A 22,730-nucleotide genomic window follows, 5' to 3' on the forward strand; every position below is an offset into this window, starting at 1 on the left:
ACTTCGCAAGCCTTACCACCTTCCATACTGAATTCAAGGCCCATCTTTTTGACCCTCTCTTCCCTACCCTAGACACAGAACAATGTACTATTTTCAAACACAACAAGAAGTCCTGTGGTACCTAATAGACTAACAGATATTTTGGAGCACCTTATAGATTAGCAGACGTTTTCAAAGCGGGTCTTTGTCCATGAAAAGCTCATGCGTCAAAATCTGTTAGTTTATAAGGTGCCACAGGACTCCTTGTTGTTTTTGAAGCTACAGACTAACTCGAATACCCCAGTGTAATATTTAAGAAGACAAACAATAATAAAATAAAATGCTCCCCTGCATAATCTACTCTTCCCCTGGGGAGAATATGAAGGAAAGAATCAAATGTGACAGCTGCTAGTCACACCTTAATGCACTACCTGTAGGTGCTCAGATAATAGCAGTACAAGAACATATATAGCATAACAAGAAGTCCTGTGGCACCTTATAGACTTTTGAAGCATAAGCTTTCGTGGGCAAAGACCCCCTTCGAAAATATCTGCTAATCTACGAGGTGCTCCAAAGTATCTGTTAGTCTATAAGGTGCCACAGGACTTCCTGTTGTTCTTGAAGATACAGACTAATATGGCTACCTCTCTGATGCAGAGTATAAAACACTGTTGTAAATCATTGTAGTTCCACTGACTTCAGCTAAGGAGCTGGAGCTTCCCCTTCAACGGGAGTAAATATGAAAGCAACACAGAGCATTGTCTAGGTGCACAAACAATTTAAAAAGCAACCTGATGTAACTGACAAGAGTTTTTCACAAGGAAAGCTACCGTTATACACCTACTGGGACAGGGCACCTCACAGCCTAGGACAAGTCAGAGCCAAATGATATGAGTGCAAAACTTGCTGGCTCTGCAAATGTGTATATAAATTTTCCGCTCTAAAGTCTGGAGTCGGTTAGGAAAAGAATGTGATTATCAAGCCGTCCTCCCTCTCTGACTGTACCACTGCCTCCAAGTCACTGGGGTGGTTGGCAAACTGCAGAACCTGATATTCGTGTTTGTATAAAAATACCTCCCAGGTGAATGATAAATGATTGTTACTTTCAGCCAGTTAATCAAGCAGCTTTTTGGCTGCTTTAGCTAAAAGGCTTTGCTTGGCTTGCAAGGTCGTTCCCAATGAGCTCCCTGAACTTTGAACCACACTGGGGAAGTGAGATAAACAAGGCAAGTATAAATACCAGAAAGCGGCAGCTGTTGAGGCTGTTTACTTCTGGAAAGCAGAGCAGCCAAAGAAAGAGGGAAAGGGGTAAGTGGCAAGTGGCTGTTTTGCTATGAAATACCATTGTGATTTCTGGTTTTGCAACGCATTTGCTTTTTTGGTTGTAGAGTTTGATTGGGAAGCTAGAAAGTTACGTCTGAAACCATCTCAAAGGGCTTTTATAAAAAGTGAATATAGAAGAAGGCGTAATTCAAAACAAAACTTATTTCCAGTCTGTGGGACTGGGCAAGCTGTTGCTGAGCTCTGTGTGCCAAAACTGCAGAAAGCTGAGGTCATGGAACTACAATGCTGGCACGTCTCGAAGTTTGTACAAGTCTGCAAGAGAATCACCTGACGGGATTGCAGTTCCCCAAGTGTGGGCAGAGACCTAGAGCAAAATTTGAGCTCCAGTGAAGTCAATGGTTTCATAATTTCATCACTAACGTATTTGACCAGATTGCTTCTGCAGAACTGGAGCAAAGAAAAGTTAGGAATTATGGAGTCTGACAATGTCTGGTTTGCCACATTTTTGTCTGTCTGCGTGAACTCAGTAATACAAAACTTTCCTTGCATTGGAATGCTTGGGGACTGATGAAAACACATTATTTGTCTATATTCCATGTATTATGTATGTTACATCACAGAGCACAACTGATTGTCTGATCAGATTCTGTTGTCAATGAGGCAGTGGGATACCAACACAAACCTGCAGTTTGGGAGGAGGAAAAGCGTTTTCCAGCTTCTTTCCTTTTTAACTCATGGTTCCCAAACTCAATAAGCCAAAGAGTATTGTGTTAAGATACCATTGGAAAAAAGAGAGATTTTTACACTGTTCCTCCTGCTTTATGAAGATGGCTCTGAGCTCATGTAGGAGGTTTTGTGAGATTTTGGGAATCCTGAAACTCTGGGTTTTTCATTTCCTCCTCCTTGTTGCTCAATTTTCTCTAGTAGCTGTATAATTTAGAGCTTTTTCTGGCTAAGAGCCAACTGTGAAAGAGAGTCCTCTAAAAATCCTGGACTCTTTCATTGTGTTCTCAGTTTTTATAGTATTTGCTATGAGCCAACATATACCCCTGGGGCAACTACTTTGAAGTCAATGAATTACACCCCATGTTGATTTGGGCCGATGATCCAAATCTCCACCTAGTGTAAACTGGCACACCACCATTGCACAAAGAAGTGAAAAGCAGCCGACGGGGAGTCAGGTCTCCAGCCATTAAAATTGCAGTTTGATAGGAATAGGGAATGTCTCAGTTTGTTTAACTAAAGTGCAGGGTCACCCGGCAGGTCGGCGTACTTAGGTTGTCCTGTTTTCAGTTCAGAAAATATCAAGTTTACCCATTGTGTTCGTATTTTCCATGGAATCGGAGGGAAATTGCCAATAAACATAGTGGGCCAAATTCTGAGCTTACTTCCTGTGCGAGCCCCAGGGAGATAATGGTCTGCTGGTTTTGTTATGAGAATTACAACATGTAATGTGTACAAGTACCTCATTTCTTTTGTTTTTTCTCTCATTTGCAGCAGAAGCCCAGCCATGTGGGGAAGGCTGGGTTTGGCCCTGGTTCTCTGTCTCCTCCCAGGAGGAGGGACAGAGAGCCAGGGTTCAAATGCCCGTTGTAAAGAACCCCCAGAATGGCAAATTGGGGAGCACAGTCCGATGTTGAATTCTAGGGGCTCAGTGACAGTGGTAGCGCTCCTGCAAGCTAGCTGATACTTGTGCCTGCTGCAGGCTTCCAGGTAAGGACATTTCTGTCTTCCAAGTATATCTGACAATCGTATGGAGTAGTTTTTAAAGTTGAGCTAGTTAGTTACTACATGTATGCAAAGCTTTAACATATCTATGGTTTCCTCACCGGCTTGTGTACCAAACAGGACCTCTGACGGGTGCAGGGCCATTGACTGAGTCAGGCTCTTAGGCCGTGTCTACACTAGCCCCAAACTTCAAAATGGCCACGCAAATGGCCATTTTGAAGTTTACTAATGAAGCGCTGAAATGCATATTCAGCACCTCATTAGCATGCGGGTGGCTGCGGCACTTCGAAATTGATGTGGCTCGCCGCCGTGCATTTTGTCCCAACGGGACTCCTTTTTGAAAGGACCCCGCCTACTTTGAAGTCCCCTTATTCCCATGAGCAGATAGGAATAAGGGGACTTCGAAGTAGGCGGGGTCCTTTCGAAAAGGAGCCCTGTTGGGACGAGCCGCGCGGCAGCGAGCCGCGTCAATTTCGAAGTGCCATGGCCTCCCACATGCTAATGAGGCGCTGAATATGCATTTTAGCGCTTCATTAGTAAAGTTCGAAATGGCCATTTGCGTGGCCATTTTGGAGTTTGGGGCTAGTGTAGACACGGCCTTAGAGGGACAAATTCGTGCCTGTGACTCAGTTTCTTTAATCACCTCCTCAGTATTCACCAGGAGATGAAGCCACCATTTAAAAGCTCTGCCATCTTCCAGTTACACTCATATACATATAAACAATAACCAAAGCTTAGTGAATGAAATCAAAACCCAAAATAGACATTTAAGAACTTATGCCCCACGAATGCAAATGAACCCTAAGAAACCCAGCAGAAACAGTTCTTCCAGAACCGTACTCCCACTGATATGTGATTTAGAACTTGATCCTACAGAGTTTGCCAAGCATTACTCATCTCCGAGAGTAATCCCGCCATCAGTAATGGTAAACAACAGAGTACAAAAGAAAATAGCAATATATTTGGAAGCTAGTAGCCAGCCTGGCTACTCTTTAAAGCCTTGATCATGCTCTCAATACAAAACTGGCCTCTATAAGAAAAGAAAGATCTCGCTGAAATCAGAATGAAGCGTAAGGGCTGAGGTTTTCAAAGACACTTATTCCTTCAGGCTCCTTTGCAAATCCCAGCCCTAACTTTCAACTGTCTTCATTTCATTTGCAATGTGTGATCAGCTTCATCCATTCATGGGCACACCTTTCCATCATGTCATCAGTTGACTTGATTCTCCAGGGTCTGTCTTCTTGCACAGCCATCATTTACACCCAAGCTCTAGCCCTTCATTGCTAGAAATCAGGCAGAATGCAGGCAGCACCAAATTTCATTGTAAACAGCTGGTTGAAGTACAGCACATTTGCTTGAGTTGTTAAAAGAGAAGATACAGGGCTGACCTGAGATTCACTAGGCCTCTCAAATTGCTGCTCTTGCTGTCTCCTTGGCTGTTGCAGAGATATCGAAGCTGAGTAAAATCATATTTCTCACATTTTGTAAAAAAACTACCTGAAACAGAGAGATCTTTATGTTTCACTCTCTTTTTGACATCAGCAAAGGTAAGCTGTACCTAAAAACATATGTAGGATGAATACTTTTTATGCAAGATGAATTATCTTTATGGTATTTTAATGTATTCCCCCTGCCCCATCTGAATAGAGGAACACTTGTAGGAGATAGGCCAAGGATTACAGAGCCCATCTTTTTACATGCTCATAAAGTCCCTAGCTCAGTAGGGATAGGTCTGTGGGCACTTCCAGAACATGTCCCCCCCCACCAAATCAGTAACAACAGAAAGAGCCAGACACTTCCTTTAGCATGGAGTCAAGCAGCTCATCTTGATCACAACTTGGATTCATACTGCAGCTATGAACTCACTTGGAGTTGAAAACTGACACAGCTGGTTTCACAGCTTGACTCCTTTAAAGCCCTTCTATAGGCTGCATCATTCTAGTATTATAATGGTCCTTATGAGCCTTTCAAGAATTGGATTTCCAAAAGTAGGGAAGAGATTCTGACCCAATTTAGCCAATGGGAGTTTTGATACTAATTTCAGTGGAGTAGAGTTTGACTCTTGAAAACCAAATTTTATAATGGACGCAGAGGATTTCTGACTCTTGGGATAGAAAAAGAACTAGTTTTTATTGTAGCTAATAATGTGTTCAATCAGTTTACAGAGCAAACACATTTAAAGAACACTGTACATCCGTTTCAGTAGGGTAGGAAAGTATGACCACATCGTCACTATATATATATTAAAGATGGAACTCTTCCATTACATTTAGGGAAAATAATTTGCTTAACCTGTAATTTTTAAAGAAGACCATTAGTAAATACCCTCATCCTGCATTAAGTTCTGTTTCCTCCTTTGTGCCAATGGCTACTATATCCTATTTCTGGCCTTTTTAGTAGCTGTTATATCTTCCAAGAGAGTGGTAAAGTTAGAAGCCTTCCTTGTAGGCTATCATTTTAAATGTATTTCCCCCCCATCTGAATAAGGATACCTCCTCTTAGTCATCTAGCCCAGTGGTTCCCAAACTTTTCAGCACCATGCCCCCACCTTTTGATATTTTGAGAGACCTTCACGCCCCGCCACGTTTTCTTTACCATCATCCAACCCCCTTTTGACAAAAAATTCAATTCGTAATTTAAAATACACACAAAAACTTGACATAAATGTTATTTAAAATTATAAATAAGCATGAATAGTTTTTCTTGGCCCAAAAATGTAATAAAAATGTAATTTAACATCAGAAACAGCAGAAACAAAATGAACCTAATGTGAAGGGTGATGCTGCATTTTTTTTCACAAGTTAGGAAACCCTAGGTTTGAAAGATAAACATGCAGAATGCAAATCATTTTTGACATCCCGTCGATTTCTTCGTTTCATTTTCAATGTGAGTAAACTTGAAAGGCTTTTTTGACGGGGAAATATTTACAATACGTAGCACTTCTTCCCCAGCTTTCAAGTACAGTGGGAAATATTTTATCCAAAGTTCCTCCACGCTTGAGTTTTTGAATTCGGTTGCACTTGAATCATATTTTATTTTGAGTGCTGGTTCTTGCAATACTTCTGGCAATGTATCAACATCAACGGATTGCGTACTAATTTATGAATGGGGTTGCCAGAAAAGTTGTCTGGAAAATAGCAAATAACAGACTCTATGGTGCCATGCCACCCCGCCCTGGGCCACACGCCAACTGCCGAAGCCTTAGTATCCTCTGCCAGTCTTGGGGCCCCCTTATCTCCTGCTGAACCTTGACCCCTTCTGGGCTGACACCAGCCCAGCCACAGGCTGTGACAACTGCTTCCAGCCCCATGCTGCACATGGCTTGGGCCCCATGGGCACCAGCTCTGCCCTGAATGGGCTGCTGGCAGAGACCCAGGCCCTGCAGAGACCAGCTGCAGCCCTGGCTGGGGTGCCAGCCACTGTGTGGGCTGCATCCCAGCCCGGAGGCTGACTATGGACCGGCCAGGCTAACGGCACAGCCCCCACCTTGCGGATGCCTCATTCAGCCCCAGCTGGCCAGCTGCCTGAGCCCTGGGCCAGCCACCAGAGCTGCTCACACCAGCTGGCCACCACCTGATCCCTGTGCTGCCAGAGCTGCCCGCCCACCCACCTGCTGCTGGGGCCAGCTGCCCAGCCGCCCACCAGCTGCCTGAGTTGCCCACCCAGACAGCAGGCCAGCCGCCCGCCTGCCCTACAGCCCAAGCCGGGGCCAGCTGCCCAAGCCCCACAAGCCACCCACCTGAGCCCCTCCCCTCCCCAAAAACCAGGCACCAGCAGCCCCCTGCTCTTATCCATCTCCCTCCCCTCCCCCAAGCCAGGCTTCCCCAGCCCCCATCTAACCCCATCCTCCCCCTCCTCTTCCCTCCCCCTCAACCCCCATTCCTTTGCAGGAGGCAACCTATCTCCACCTGGGTCTTTGCCAGCAGCATGCTTTCTATAGCAGCCGTGCCGGGTCACCCACCAGCTGAGAGCTGGAAGTAAAGGCTGGCTCTTTCATGGAGTAGGAGGAATGAAGGGGGAGGGGCTGGGTTGCCTCACGCATCCCCCCCAGAACTTCTTCATGCCCCAACCCCAGTTTGGGAAACCATGATCTATACTCAAGCACTGTCTGGATTGTACATGCATGCAAATGACACATCAGTTTTTGGTCTCTAATCAGTTACATCCATTAGCTCCACCCTCAGTCACAGCCATTAGATTAAATATCTAAACCTATATCAGTAATAGAAACAAAGGAATTGAAATGGAAAGACCAATTACATGAGTGCATTTGCTTTACCTATGTGCATGAAATATATCAAAGGATCGGATAGTGTTACACTGTGTACTGTTACAGGCTCCAATTCTAGGCATGATACAAAGGACACTGATAACAATGGTAACACTCCCACTGAGGTCAAGCAGTCATTACAATCGGTGATGCCCGTGGAAGGACTGTAATTATTCACCCTCAGATTACTCAAGGCAAATCATTGTTCTGTAAAACCAATGTCCAGTGGAAAAAACAAACTTCTCATTTCTCAAGAGAAATCTGACTAAAGGTTTTTATTTTGTTAAAAATGTCTCCATCAGTTTGGAAGACCTGAGAGTGAAATTAGAGTACGAAGGATTGGTCAATATCTCGTACGTGATTGTTAATCATCAAGGAATTCAATCCCAGCTGAAATTTCCCACACTGAGAGAGAAAGTTTCACAGAATATTGCTGTGTACCAGCAGGATGAGAAGCAAACTGATGTCTGGACTACCCTAAATGGAAACAAAGATGATTTTCTTATCTATGACAGGTCTGTATATAAAGGAGCAATTTAAAAGTGATTTCCGTAAGTTTCCACTGTTGTATTTTGTAACCCAACAGGTGCGTTGTCTCATTTCCGTGCCAATAGGCCTTTTTCTCATAGAAAATGCGTCATATTCCGCTTTTCTAAATGCCATTAAATGAAGTAAAACCTTTCACCTTTTACAGTTAGAGACTGACAAATATGGCCCAAATTTTGCTGTTATTTAAAAATCAGTGTAAATCTGACATAGCTTCATTTTTTTCAGAGCAGTTACTCTGGATTTACGTCAGTGTACCTGACAGCAGAATTTCATTCCAGGATCCCAATCACACATGCTTATTTTTAATATTCATACAACATTATGGCAACTGATTCTGAGCCTGATTTATACAGAAAATTGATTCAGCATACTTAGTCTGAGTCTAAAAGGCTGTTAGTGTGAGGAAAAGGGGTAAATCCATTTAGACATCTGTGGGTTTGAGTAGAAAGAAATTTTTGGTGCTGCTTATAATAGGATTCTTTGAAAAAGAAATCACTATGCAAATGAGTTAACACTATCATAGGCCAATATCTGTACAGTAATCCCCCAAGGTAAGCAACCCTCGTGTACCCCGAAATTCACATAAGTCAGGGGCTTGGGAAGTGGGTTGGGTTTGGGGGGCGGGGGGGCGTTAAGCCTAGGTTGGGTTAGGGCTGCAGGAGGGGATGAGGGGGTGGAGTTGAGCCAGGTCTGTGGGGTTGGAGTCGGGTCTGCAGGGGTTGGGGTTGGGACGCGTGGCAGACGCTGGAGCCCCCCTAGCCCCTGCCCCCACAGCCCTCGGGGAAGAGCTGGCTTCTGCCAGCTCTGTTTCCTTTTGACAGAGAGATCTCCTCCCTACCCTGCACCTGGGTGTATCTGGAGGCTTTACTGTATAAAGTATGAATTTGGGTTCAGCCACGTAAGAATAGGGCTGCATACTCTGGCTTTGCATACTCTTACTGTGTCAACAGCCAAATCCTGGGGAACAGAGAAAAGTCCAAATGCCTATATCTTGCTAAGGCGAAAACCTCCTAAGTTTGAGGAACTAAACCTCAGCCCCGTCTGATCATGCTTTTTCTTGCAGCATGGAGATGAGGGCAGGTATAACTCACCACTTCTGTCAGCACATGGAGTTTTCATCCAGAGCGGTGCACTATACCCCTAAATTCCTCTCCCTGGCAAGCTGTGAGGACTAGCTGCAATGATCTTTTTCCTAGTGAGGAACGTGTGCATGGTGTTTCAGCTGCTGTTATCCTTGCTACCCTGTGTATAAATATGCAGATGTACAACTGCTTTTATGCTGTTGTTGAAAGCATTCCTAGGACTTGGCCCATAGTCTTTATTCACACAGAGTTGGGGGTAAGGAAAGGATCTTTTTTAATCGGAAAAAAGTAGACTTTTTTAATATGTTGAAACTGTGCATTAGAGATATTTAGTTTGTAAGTTTTTGGGGACTGAGTGCATCTTTCTGTCTATGTCTGTAAAGCACCTAGCACAATGGAGCCCTGTTCTATGACTAAGTCTTCTGGGAAGTACAATAATATAATAAATTATAATAGTGATAGTTTTTTTTTTTTTGGTATAACTGTAAATCTCCTTCTCTTGTTAGGTGTGGCCGTCTGGTGTATCATCTTGGTCTGCCTTACAGCTTCCTGAGTTTCCGATATGTGGAAGATGCTATTAAGATTGCATACTGTGAATACAAGTGTGGAAATTGCTCTTATATGGTACTTTCCTTATTTTATTGTTAGATAACATTTTAAAGGAACTCTTTTTCTAATGATCAAGCCCAAAAGGCATTGTTCACCAACCGGGCCACTTTATGGCTTCTCATTCAATAAGCATTTTGTTACACATTTTTCAAAATGGATCAACTTGAGCTCAAAATAGATTGAACTATGATGACTAAATTGCTGCCCTCTTGTAAAAAGTATATATCATTTTGACACAGCTAAATCCTGATTTGGGTGTGAATTCCATTTATCTAGTTGTATATACAATCAGCAAGCTGAAAACCAATAGAATTCTGAGATTCTCGTCATTCTAATTAGCTTAATTATTTATCTGATTCCCTTGATACTTCATGTTTGAAATGATCCGTAATAGCTCTGTAAAATGTCACATTTGATTTATTTTGAGCATTTTTTAATTTGATTTTGGGCATGATCTTGGTGCTGCTGAAACCAATGACAGTTTTACCATTAAATGATATGGGTGAAAACGTAGCTTTATTGACGTAAATGGCAATTGGATGTGTAATTTGAATATACAGTAGTCCCTTGATTTACACGAGGGTGCTGTTCCCACACACCCTCACATAACTTGGATTTCGCGTAAGTCAGGGGTGGCTTTTTTTCCCAGCGGAACACAAGTTCTGCAGCCAGGGAAGCAGCAGGAGCACCTGGAGCTCCTTTTGAAAGGTAAGTCCCGGGGTGGAGGGGCAGTTGGGGGGGTTAAGCCTAGCAATGGGTTGGGGCCATGGGTGGAGTGCATGGGGGTTAAGCCTGGGGTGAGCTAGGGCTGCGAGGGGCAGGGTGGAATTGAGCTGCAGCTGTGCACCGGGTGGGTAATTGAACAGGGGTGGGGGTGGTGGGCTGGGCTGCAGGAGGCTGAACTGGGGCCAGGGGGGTTTGAACCGGGGCCATGCACTGTGGGGGTTTGAACTAGGGAGGGAGCGTTGAACCAGGGCCGTGCATGGGGTGGTGAGCCGGAGCCGCGAGCGGTGGGTTTGAGCCGGGGAAGGGGAATTGAGCCAGAGCCATGCTGAGGTTGTGAGCTGGTGGGGGGTTTGAATTGGGGTCAGGGGGCCTGAGCTGGAGCCGTGTGTGGGGTGGTGAGCAGGAGCCAGAGCTGTGTGCAGGGGTGGGGGCGTGTGAGCCAGAGCCATGGGTGGGGGGTTTGAAGCAAGGTGGGGAGGGCTGAGCTGGAGCTGCATGTAGGGCTGTGAGCCAGAGCTGTGCTCTGATGGTGAGCTGGTGGGGGGTTTGAACCAGGGCCGGGGCGGGGGGTGTCAAGACAGCCATGTGCATGGAATGGTGAGCCAGAGCTGGGGGTGGGGAGTGAGCCAGAGCCATGTGCGGGTAGTGAGTGGGGCTGGATGGGGTTGGGTGGGTTGAGCCAGGGCCGGGGGAGTGAGATTTTGAGTTGTGCTTAACTCACATTAATCTGAGTTAAGCGGAACTCGAAATCGCGTATTTTGAGGGTTTACCCTCCTGGGTGAAATTCTGATCTTACTGAAATCATTGACTTTAGTGAGCCTACGATGTTACCCATTAACCTTAAGTATCTACTGATGTGCATAATGTAACCAATGCTTGTGCTGCTAGTTCATAAGCAGTGAAAGGGCCAGTGTCCATTCTTTGCATCTGGTTATTGAATATGATGCCTGCTGGGCTGTGCAGTTGGACAGCCATCTCATAGTGAAAGGACACACAAGTTAATTAGAGTGGAAAAATTAACTAACAGGAAGCACTTAGCATTTTACAATATGTCAGATTGCTTAGTGCGCTTACAAAAATCCCGTGTACTTTTGTTTTCTTATCTTTCTGCCTTTCGCTAGTCTGCTTTGTGATCCCTGAAGGTATGCCCAGGCTTGCCGCCAGGAGACTGCTTCCCAGGTCAGCCAGACAAAAATAAACTCTCACTGCTCAAGCTAGCATGCAAAAAACAGCAGTGTAGACAGTGGTAGCGTGGCCAGTGACTTGGGCTAGCCCACTCGGCTAGTCCAGGCAGGTTCGTACTTCAACTCAAGCACGGTTAGCGTGTGTCTATCCACCTGAGCAGGCAAACACGCTCCCCGCTGCAGCATAGACATACCTTTCAATAATAGATGCTTGAATAGAACAGAAGGAACTTACAGGGAAGCCATTGTACAACAGCTGCAGTGCCAAGTGCAGTGTGTAACAGAGCACCAGTCAGAACACTGTTTTCACTGTGAAATTTACAGCGAGAGCTAGAAAATGCCTATGTTTGTGCGGAGTACAGTGGTGTGTATTAGTCACTCACACGCTACAATGGGGGAAAGAAATGAACAAAACCGGGCAGTGTTATTTTAGATACATAAATAGATGACGATTATTTTAAAATGTAGCAGGAAATTTACCTAACCCACTCATGAAAGCTGACCAACACCATCGTGTTTCAGCTAAGTTGTTTCCTTGTTCAATTTTCCAGCAAAGCTGGTGGAACCTCAGGAATGTTGAGTGACTCATTAAATCTACACGTTGATTGATTCAATGGCGCCTCAGAATGAAAATATTCTTATTAGACAAAGTGGGTGAAGTAATCTACACATCCACCCTCTCTCCATAATATCCTGGGACCAACATGGCTATGACAACACTACGTACAGATATTCTGATTAGGTAGAATTTTAATGTAAGCATCCTACAGTCCAGCAGTCATTGAACTTAGTAGAAAGATTCTTACTGACATATTTAAATGTCCTTTGATTCAGCATCCCGTGCAGTTAAATTGAACATGAACAATTTCCTTTCAGTACTACTTTCATGTTTAAAATATTGACATTCCCTATTGGGACCAACTTAACTAACCTTCCTTGGTTGATATTTTTAATTTCCTCCTTGACTGGTTAATACCTATTTACAAAAAATACGACTGGGATTTTGTGGACATCGTAGAAAGTAAAATATCATAAAAACGAACGTATCAACAGAATCCTGCTTTAAAACATGGGTGCTATCGGCACCTGCTTTTTTTGCCCTGTTTATGACAAATCCGTGGAATATACTGATCAATAGAGGCTAGATTTCCTTGGCTGTGTCTACACTTAGGAAAAACTTTGAAATGGCCATGCTAATGGCCAAATCGGAGAATACTAATGAGTTGCTGAAATGAATATTCAGTGCCTCATTAGCATGCTGCCAGCTGCAGCACTTCGAAAGTGCTGCGTTTTGCTTGCACGTGGCTCATCTACATGGGGGTCCTTTTCGAAAGGACCCTGCAAATGTTGAAATCCCCTTATTCCTATCCTCTTTCCCTATTTCTTTCCATCTTTCCCTGTCCAGTGCAGAGTGGCTTAGTTTCTGTAGACGAGCTCCACACCAATCTACTATATCATCTCCCCTTCTCTGCGGGGTCTGCCTCTCCTATTCGAACCATCCATTATGCCACATACCAGGTCTTGGTTTTTCGTTCATCGTTCCTGTACCAGATGCTATGTAGCCCACCTGGTCTCACTAATATTCCACTGACGCAGCATTATTAAAGTGGGCAGGATTCAACTCAATGACCCTGTGAAAAAGGGAGAGGTTTCATGGTTTTTTTTACCTGAGCCAATCAGTTCTCTCACCTTTTTTATAAACAGCTGCATTACTCTGTTTCAGGTAAATATTAACCAGGTAGCAGAAAACAAGTTCATAACAAAAGTAAATTTCTTTCTTAAACTTGACGTCCTTCACAAGTTTCAGGCTGTGAAACCAGGAGTTTCTATTGAGCTTAGCTGGAAAGCTAAATACAACTTGAGATATGCAGCCCAGTATACATAGTTGCTCTGCTGGCACAGTAACTTAGGGCTAAATTGTGTCACAAAGACACAGCCAGCCTGAAGTAAGTGGCAGAGTATATGAATAATGCACTTTAGGGACATATGGAGATACGATGCCTCAGAGGAACCACTCAGAGGCGCGCTTCCTCTCCAGCTCTTCTTCTGCACTGGGGAGCAGTAACTTACGATACGCCTTAAAATGCTGAGAAATTCCCCCAGCCACCTGATCTGCTTCTGCTTCTCCTTCTCCTTGCCAACGTACATCTGATGAGAGCATCTTTTGCACAGTCCCAGCACTCTCTTGAGTCTCACTGGTATTCCACTCTCTTGAATGCTGGGAGCTGAAATGCAGGATGCCCTGCTGCAGTCACATTACTTCCTACTGCAACAAAACGTAGCCCTTCATTTCTTCATGGTGCAGCTGCAGCTTTCAAAAGCATTTTTTAAAGGGTAAGCTGAACATGAATACAAGGCCAGTATTTAAGATCTGATTTGTTTAAGCCTTTATGTTCAGTTACTGTACTAGTGTCATCAGTTAATTGCGTTTTTAACACTAACCCTTGCTTACTTCAGATGGGTGTATATCTGTTGTATGAACTTGTATTTTCCAGACCCCAGTTGTTGAAGACATATGCAAAAACATATCTCAGTCAACAGATGAAAAGACAGCTGAAGAAGCTCCAAAGCCACACAACCACCATTCACATAATCACAGTCAACATAGACATCATCGACACAGGCACCACCACCAGGAAGGGGGCCAGCGTCCAGAAGATCAGAATCAACATGATTCAGCTGCAACTCGGAGACATCATTCCCATGAGAGCAGTCAGCATCACAACAGGGTTGTGGGTCACAACAGACAGGGTCAGAATCGTACCCAACAAAGTGTAGGAACTGGTGCTCCAAGAGAACGGGGGAAGGGTCCTACAGAAGCTAAGAGGCCTTGAAAAAATAGAACTGCCAGTTGAAGCAATCAGTTAACCTGAAACTGGCAGAAAGTGTCACAATCAGCATCTAGTAGCTGATGTTGACACTGACGACACCTGTTGTTTGAAGAATCAGGAAATGTAGCCGCCTGACACTGTCGGGGAGAGCTCCCATCTTCCTGCAGGTGACATGGCCAGCTGTTAGCACAGACTATCACTGAATCTTGACAGTGACGTCTGCCCACAGCTGCTTGACATCCACCAGCAGCAGATGATCATAAAATGTCAGACACCTGACAGTGAGAAGCAAACACAGGAAACTGAGCATGAGAAACAAACTAAACATTTTACCAGCAGGGAAGAGCCCTTCAATTTGAATTAATTTAATTGTAATACAGCTTGTCGTAATGTGCTTCAAATTTATCACATTAATGCCCGAAACAGAAAATTGAAAAGCAAAGAGAAGTTAAAATATAAAACTGTAAACAATTTGATGTGCATTACCATCTCATCCAAAAAGGGTTGTGTGTTTTTGTTCAAAGTAAATTACTTAAACCACAGTTTGTTTTTTCAGTGCCAGTTGCAGGTTGTCTACAGTATTTGATTAGCTTGTCTGTCTTGTTTCTCTCCTAATATTCTGCTTGCATTAATGAGGACAGATGCATAAACTATAACCTAGGGGCATCTGTTTGATGTTTAGCAAACAAGAATAGAAGAAAACCAGAACAGACATTCTAATCATGTTTTATTACTGATTTATGAAGAACAGGAAAATATTTAAAAGCTCATTTTTTCTCAACTAAAAAAAGAGCTACACATGTGATCTAAACATATTGTTTTTCTGCATATAAACAGATTATTCAAGAGCAACTCGCCTTAACAATGTTTTATTTCAGCTGAAAGCTATATACCAAAATCTGCTTTGTTCAAAAGTAGTAGCTTTTTGTACTTTTTGATATTCTTATACTACTATACTATCAGAATCCTATAGCAAGGGCCTGCGTACCTTTGTGGAGCCCTACTGAAAAATAGGATTCTGCAAGGGTATTTCTGCATGGGTATAAGGGCAGTATTAGTAGATCTTGATGTGGAATCAGTGTGTGAAACAAAGCTATGGATCAAATTCAGTCCTCATATAAGCAAACACAGCTGTCACTGAATTGTTCCTATTTATATCAGGGTTAAATTTAGCCATATATAGATAGATAGGTTATTAATGTGACTTACTAATGAAACTTGTATAAAGTGTCTCTTGGTGTAGTTAGTCTTACAACTTGACTATCTTAACTGAATTGAAAATGGTGTAGTGTTTAATTTGAAGGATCCTGGAAGTAAAAGAGAGACTAGAGGTGAATGCTTTGGAAGCACATGCCATAGTTAATGATGGTTTCATAGGGAAACTGTCTCCTACAAAACCTGAATATTTTTATGGTGAATGCTAATAAGCAAGAACGCAACACTGAATATAAAGAGAACATAGATGTATGGTATATTTGAGAAAGGAATTTTCAATAAAAGTAGATGGCATTCCAGAGTTGCCTTATATTTTGTTTTCATTTTCCAAACACATAGCTTGTGCTACTACATTTATAATAAATATTTCATATGTATTAACTCAAGAAACCATTTCAATATTGCATGTTCAAAGTTCTTCTCAAAACCGCCTCCGTTTGAGGAGGGAACCTGGGCCACTGCTGAGTCGTTGCTCTAAATCTCTGATAGTATTACGGAGAATTTCAATTTCCTTGTTTTTTTCCTCCTGGAGATGCTGAAGTTTCTATGGAAATATAAATAAATGTTTTGGTAATTAAAGTTTAAAACTGAAATACAGCATGGGTGTACCCATACCACATGCTGTTACTAATGAAAAGTATTCTACCTACAATACTGAGAACCTTGGGCAGCAGGTATAAGAGACAAGGAAAGACAATGCTTTCCCAGGGTCTTGTGCTCAGCCACTCCCCTATTCCTTTCCCCATTCTGATGGTTCCTGCAGTCTCCCACAGCAAGATATTAAAGCTTTGTAAGTCTTCCCACAAAATGGGTCTTCTTAACTTAAAAGCGAAAAGCTTTCCAGCTTGCCAGACCTATTAGCATAACACTGAGGCTGTGGAAGAGCAGTAAGTGGTAATGAAGTCATTTGACAGACGTGTCAATCCAGAAGGATTTACTCTCCATTTCAGAATTTACTGACAAAAAGTTATTTAAAATTTGCTTTAAACATTTCATTATTTTGTTGCTGAAGATTATAAAAATCATGTCTCTAAAAATCCTGGCACAGTTTTTTTAGATGCACAGTCTGACTATTCAGTTTTAGCCTTAAGTGCTTAGATCTTCAGATACATAGTTTTTTAAAATAAATCCTTCAAAAGACCACCCTTATCTAAAATACATATTTTAATTCCTGTTGTACAAAAACTTGCTTCCTAAGTCTTCCTTTGTATCCCTGCTTTCTTTTCACTCTCCCTGTTGAAAAGAGCCCTTAAAGGGACGACATCCCCTTTCTTCCAGATAGCTGGACAAATGAGCTTCCTTTCGTCTATTTGATGAACTAGTTTTAAGAGAACTCTCTGTCAAAATCAGTACCTTAGTAAGATATAAAATCCTTTGTTATGCCTAAAATCTTTAGGAACGTACTTTGAACATAAATATACGTTGAAATTTTATAAACATGTTTATTGTTATGGAGGTCATACAAAATAAATTAGCGTTCCCTTTTGCTACAAGCAATGAACTATATGTTATGAACATATTAAACTACTGTGACCAATTTAAAATCATATCTTTGTTTCAATGGATTATATACGTAGTAATCTGAAATGATTACTTTATGAAGACTTAAAGAGTACATTTAAAATACAAAATCATCTTTGAAATACTGATTAAGAAAATGTAAAACAGAGTGCTGCACTGTGTATTCTTTAACATTTAATGATGTATTCAGCAGGACAGCTGACTTGCTCTTAACAAGTTTTTGCAAATAAATATCTGACTGCAGGGTACATCAAAAAAACCTGTGATTAATATATTTATTCCCAAATTTAGTGCTTTTAATTCTGAATGTCGAGCCTTCACAATCTGACATGCAATGAAAAACATGCCCATTTTCTTTAGAAAGAAACTTTAGAAGAGTGGGGTTTTTTTGTTTGTTTATTTTTTTTAAATGTCATTTAATACACCTGGGTTCAGTGATTTGGCTGGAACAGGTGAGCAGAGAAGGGGAAACCAAAAAAGCTTTCCTGTAGCACTTTAAAGACTAACAATATAATTTATTAGGTGATGAACTTTCATGGGATGGACCCAAGAGAAGAGAGAGACAGAAGGGAGGGAGCGGGGCCTGGGCAGAGCAAGGGTAGAGTATGGGCAGGGCCACAAACTGGAGATCTTGCCTCCCCAAGCAGCAGCTTTACCTGCCACCCATGCTGAGAACATACTAATATGTGTTTACAAGGATAATTCTCACAATATCTCCTTTCTGTCAGCCTTAGGATCCTAATCTAGAAAAGTGTATGCAAATATTTAACTTTAAACATGAGTACTGCCATTGACGTCAACAGGACTATTCAGTGTTAAGTGCTGTGTCGATATATGAGCAATATGAAATCTCACGATGCTCCCTTACATTAGAATGAAAGCAACAGTAGATTATGATTATGTATGAATATTAGTTTAACACAATATATTGAACATCTAAGAGGAAATTCAAGCTTATTTGAAAGTTATATGCAAATGTTGTTGAAATTAAATCCCTAAAGCAAGAGGTAATGCATTATACTTAAAAATACCCTGGTGCTACATTTACAGTTTTCAGAGTTTGTTATTACAACAATTTAAGACATATAATAATAATACGAATAAAAATATCTTAACCCTAGCCCCTGACTCCATAAACTGCACCAGAAGGGTTCTGGGATAACAGTGACAAATCATCACATTGGAAAGAGCATAATCAGAATGAAAGCAGGAAGCCCATGATGGTAGGGCTGGATGTCATGCATAGCTAGTAACGTATGATAGCTACAGACTGGAATGCTTAGGGCTTGAATCCAAACCCAACCGATATTAACAGAAATTCAGAAAGCTTCAACAGGATTTGGATCAGGGCCTTAGTTGGGGGATGTACACGTCAGCAAATCCACTGGCTGTTGCTTTTTCCTGGACAGTTTTCCAGGATACTGGTGGTTTGGTCGGGGCAAATTATGCCTCTCTCTGGCACCTTCACTGAACACATTGGGCTTGCATAACTGGGACAGAATCATTAGTGCTGCAGATGACATACACTGGAAAGATCACAGCTTTCAGATACACATTCAATATGAAGTGACGGTGGTTAGAAAAACAATTGTTTCACTTGTTAATTGAGCAATATGGTCTGGAGTCAGGGTGGCACAATAAATACGAAGCAGCACATTGCCATTTTTACAAAATCTCTTTTAAAACCAAGCTGCAATTTAAAACATTGCATATCACGCAGAATTATCAGCAAGATACTCTAGGGCTGTGTCTACACTGAGCCTTAGTGCCGACAGTTTGATGTAAATAAGCAGGCTCGAAAATGCAAAATACAGTTCATTTGCATATTTGACAGGCTAATGCACATATTTATGAGTCTGATTTGCATATTTATGGCAGCAATCAAAAAGTGTGGACATGGTTCTACTGCAAAAATTCCCAGCATAACCATGTCTACACTGCTTGATTTGTGCTGTGAATAAGCAAATTAACATCATGAATATGCACATTAACTGTGTAAATATGCAAATGAGCTCTCATTTTGCATTTTCTAGACTGCTTATTTGCATCAAACTGTTGGCATTGGGGCTTAGTATAGCCACAACCTAAATGAACACATGGCAGCAACAGTATTTGCAACCCACAGACATTTTTAGTAAAATGGTACTAAAACACATACCCTTCTATAGATGTTTTGAGGCAAGACTGTAGTATCTGGATATGATTTTGTTGTTTTATTCTGAATTCTTGCTAATTTAGCATTGAACTAAAAAGAAAGGAAAAAAATCCTTTATATTTACACTGATGCAACAGAAGAAAACATTATTTTAATAACCATAGGCATAATTTCCACCTTTTTGCATGTATTTTGCACCTTAAAATTAAAACTAGCATAGTAATCCAATAAAAACAAATAAGATTACAAGTTGACAGTGTCCTTTTTCAAATATTGTCTCAGTTTCTTGATTCTGCTGACTCAGAGGGGCTGTAATGTTTGTTTGCGAACCAGCTGAAGAGTTTCCCCAAGTGTAGAGAGTGTGTCTGAGCAAAAGAAGCCATTGCATGCTCTGAATTAAGCCAACCCGAAGTTTAGGTCCTGACATGAGAAGAGCTCACCCCAATCTAATGTTCATGTAGAGCTCCATTGAAATCAATGGATATCTGCCAATGCATTGCTGTATAAGGCCACAACCTCTCAATATTTTTCTTCATCTCTAGGTACTCAAAAACACATGGCAAAATTTTCAAGAAGAGGGGATAACAGGTGTCAATAAAACAATTCTCCCCAGCTCAAAAACAAAAACATCATTTATATTATTCTTAAAATACACCCGTATCCCCCACTTGTTAATGGTAATTAGTTACACATGTATGTGGAGAGAAAAGATCTCAGTGGCTATGTCTACACTAGCCCCAAACTTCGAAATGGCTATGCAAATGGCCATTTCGAAGTTTACTAATGAAGCACTGAAATACATATTCAGCTCCTCATTAGCATGCGGGAGGCTGCGGCACTTCGAAATTGACGTGGCTCGCTGCCGCATGGCTCGTTCAGACGGGGCTCCTTTTCGAAAGGACCCCAGCTACTTCAAAGTCCCCTTATTCCCATCTGCTCATAGGAATAAGGGGACTTCAAAGTAGGCAGGGTCCTTTCGAAAAGGAGCCCCGTCTGAACGAGCCATGCGGCAGCGAGCCACGTCAATTTCGAAGTGCCGCAGCCTCCCGCATGCTAATGAGGAGCTGAATATGTATTTCAGTGCTTCATTAATAAACTTTGAAATGGCCATTTGCATGGCCATTTCAAAGTTTGGGGCTAGTGTAGACACAGCCAGTATCTTTTACATTGGTCAATTTTGAAGGGCTTAGCCTCAGCTCAGGTGAAGCTCACGGAGTTATGGCAATTTACATCATCCATGGTTCTGCCTCCTATAATTAAAACTTCAATGATTCAAATTACATTAATAAGTACTAATATCAACTCTTTCCTTTAAGTACAATCTTCTAAATCTAGCCAAGGTGCATGTCTGGTCTTTAAACTTTAAACTTATGAAACCTATTGGTGCATACCTCTATCTGCAGTTTGATTATCTCATTCTGTTTCTCTTTATCTAGAGCTCTCAGCTGTCTGGTTAAGTCCAATATTGTCAACTCTTTTTGCTTTAGCTCTTCTTTATGCTCCTCTTCTTTTAGTTCAGCTAATAACACAAAAATAACAATAAAATTGTAATTATCAATGGCTGTGACTACACGAGCCCCAAACTTCGAAATGGCCATGCAAATGGCCATTTTGAAGTTTACTAATGAAGTGCTGAAATGCATATTCAGCGCTTCATTAGCATGTGGGCGGCCGCAGCACTTCGAAATTGACATGCCTTGCCGCTGCGCGTCTCGTCCCAATGGGGCTCCTTTTCGAAAGGACGCCAGCCACTTTGAAGTCCCCTTATTCCCATCAGCTCATGGGAATAAGGGGACTTCAAAGTAGGCGGGGTCCTTTCGAAAAGGAGCACCTTCGGGACGAGCTGCTCGGCGGCGAGCCGTGTCAATTTCGAAGTGCTGCAGCCGCCCGCATGCTAATGAAGCGCTGAATATCCATTTCAGTGCTTCATTAGTAAACTTTGAAATGGCCATTTGCGTGGCCATTTCGAAGTTTGGGGCTCATGTAGACGTAGCCAATAACATTTATTTTATTAAGTGAGTAGACTTCAAAACCAACAGAAGCTGTAATGTAACACAAATTCATGAACCAACTAAAAACACAAATTGAAAAAAGGAAAACACAAAATATTTAAAATTTATTGTTTTTTGTTTGGAATGAAAAAAAACTATTGTTTTAGATGTTGAATGGTCTCCCAAATAATTGACTATTTCAAAGCCATTATCGTGATTTTGACCTGTACATTATTGTTTCAGGCTCATAATCAGAAATGTAACCTGGTCCCACATTGGAGGCTGTTGCAAGCAATATGCTGAAAACATCAAAGCAATCCCTGATTGAGCTGGTTGTGAATGCTGAAGCCAAACCTATGCTCAATGATTTCTTAGTCTTTTTTCTTGGTTGTCCGGCTGCCAAATTGGCAGTCCAGGCCAGTAGTGCTCTTGCAGAACATGTTGCTGCAGAAGCCCTCAGAGAGGAAGACAGACCTCAAACGTGGTGCAGCGGGACCGACAGCCATTGTGGGCAAGCAGGCAAGGTGGGAAGGGAGCCCAGCTTCATGCCTCTGGAAGGGGTACAGCCAAAGACAGAACGAGTGGGTTTTAAGGTAGTCAGCCCTGGTCTCTCTCCCGCTTCCCTCCCAGACCATCAGAGCTGCATGCAGAGCAGTGTCACAGGGCTGCTGCAGCATTTCAAAGGGTCCTGGAGCTCCAGCCACTGCTGCTGCTACTTCCTCCTTAACATTGTTTGTAATGAGGTCATTGGAAAATGATTATAAATATGAATTAAATAATGAAGAAGAACCAGATGCTAAAAAAACTCATTTTTATTATAGTTTTTATTTCCATGTATGAAATCTTTGAGCAGAGCCTCTGGTTCTGGTTTCTTCTGGTGATCAGCCAGTGGAAGTGCTATCCCAAGAAGGATGGAAAATAAGCCATCCTACATCACCTTAAAGACTAACAAATTTATTTGTGGGTAAGACCCACTTCTTCAGATTTGGAGCAGAAATAAGAATCAATGGTTGCAGGGATGGTGGGAAGGGAGGAGGAGAAGGGGGGAAAAAAAGGAGGGAGGGAGTCACTTGTCATAGAAACAGAAGAATATGGCAATTTACTTTAAAGTTGCTGAAGTATTTTTTTCCAATCTTTCCCCATTTATAATTTGGCTTCTTCAAGGTGGTTGGAATTGGGGACCTGAATCAGATGAAGAGTCCTGGGAACCTCTTCTGCTAGCAGGCATCTCTTTAGTTTCGTCTACACTAGAGTGATCTTTTGAAAGGGAACCTTCTGAAAGAGAGTAGTCGAAAGATGCCCTATCAAAGGGGTACATCTACACACAAGGCTGGGGCCATCGACGAGCAGCATTGAAAGGGCCATGCACCACATTGAAAGAGGCTGTCCAGGCCATGGAAAGAAAGCATCCAAACAAACCCATGCCCTCTTTCAAAAGAATGGGTCAGGAAACACCATGGATGGGGTCACAAGGTGGCCAAGGACTTCCAAGGCCCCAGCAAGTAGCTTCTTTAAAGGGTCCTTCCCCAACACCTTCAACCTGCACAGCACAAGGCCTGCAGAGCTGCCACAAACCCTGCAGACACAGTGCCTGCACGAAAGGCCA

General features: G+C 42.3%; 2 protein-coding genes across 2 annotated transcripts in view; one reads left to right on the forward strand and one right to left on the reverse strand.

Annotated features, from left to right (window-relative positions):
- The first annotated feature begins 1,210 nt into the window (after positions 1-1,210).
- Positions 1,211-15,756, forward strand: SELENOP (selenoprotein P). Its single transcript, XM_074995608.1, has 5 exons — positions 1,211-1,287; positions 2,761-2,976; positions 7,564-7,776; positions 9,399-9,516; positions 13,907-15,756. Exons 2-5 carry the CDS (start codon positions 2,774-2,776, stop codon positions 14,264-14,266), a joined length of 894 nt encoding a protein of 297 aa, XP_074851709.1. The 5' UTR covers positions 1,211-1,287; positions 2,761-2,773; the 3' UTR covers positions 14,267-15,756.
- CCDC152 (coiled-coil domain containing 152) overlaps positions 15,612-22,730 on the reverse strand; it is a 30,729-nt gene continuing 23,610 nt past the window's right edge. The window contains exons 6-8 of the mRNA XM_074995609.1: positions 20,525-20,652; positions 19,137-19,223; positions 15,612-16,001 (exon numbers count right to left, since the gene is read on the reverse strand). Coding sequence (XP_074851710.1) covers positions 15,879-16,001; positions 19,137-19,223; positions 20,525-20,652 — 338 coding nt within the window. The 3' untranslated portion in view covers positions 15,612-15,878. The remainder of the gene's footprint in view (positions 16,002-19,136; positions 19,224-20,524; positions 20,653-22,730) is intronic.

This window comes from Carettochelys insculpta, chromosome 5 (assembly GCF_033958435.1).
Source record: "Carettochelys insculpta isolate YL-2023 chromosome 5, ASM3395843v1, whole genome shotgun sequence".
Lineage (NCBI taxonomy): Eukaryota > Metazoa > Chordata > Testudines > Carettochelyidae > Carettochelys > Carettochelys insculpta.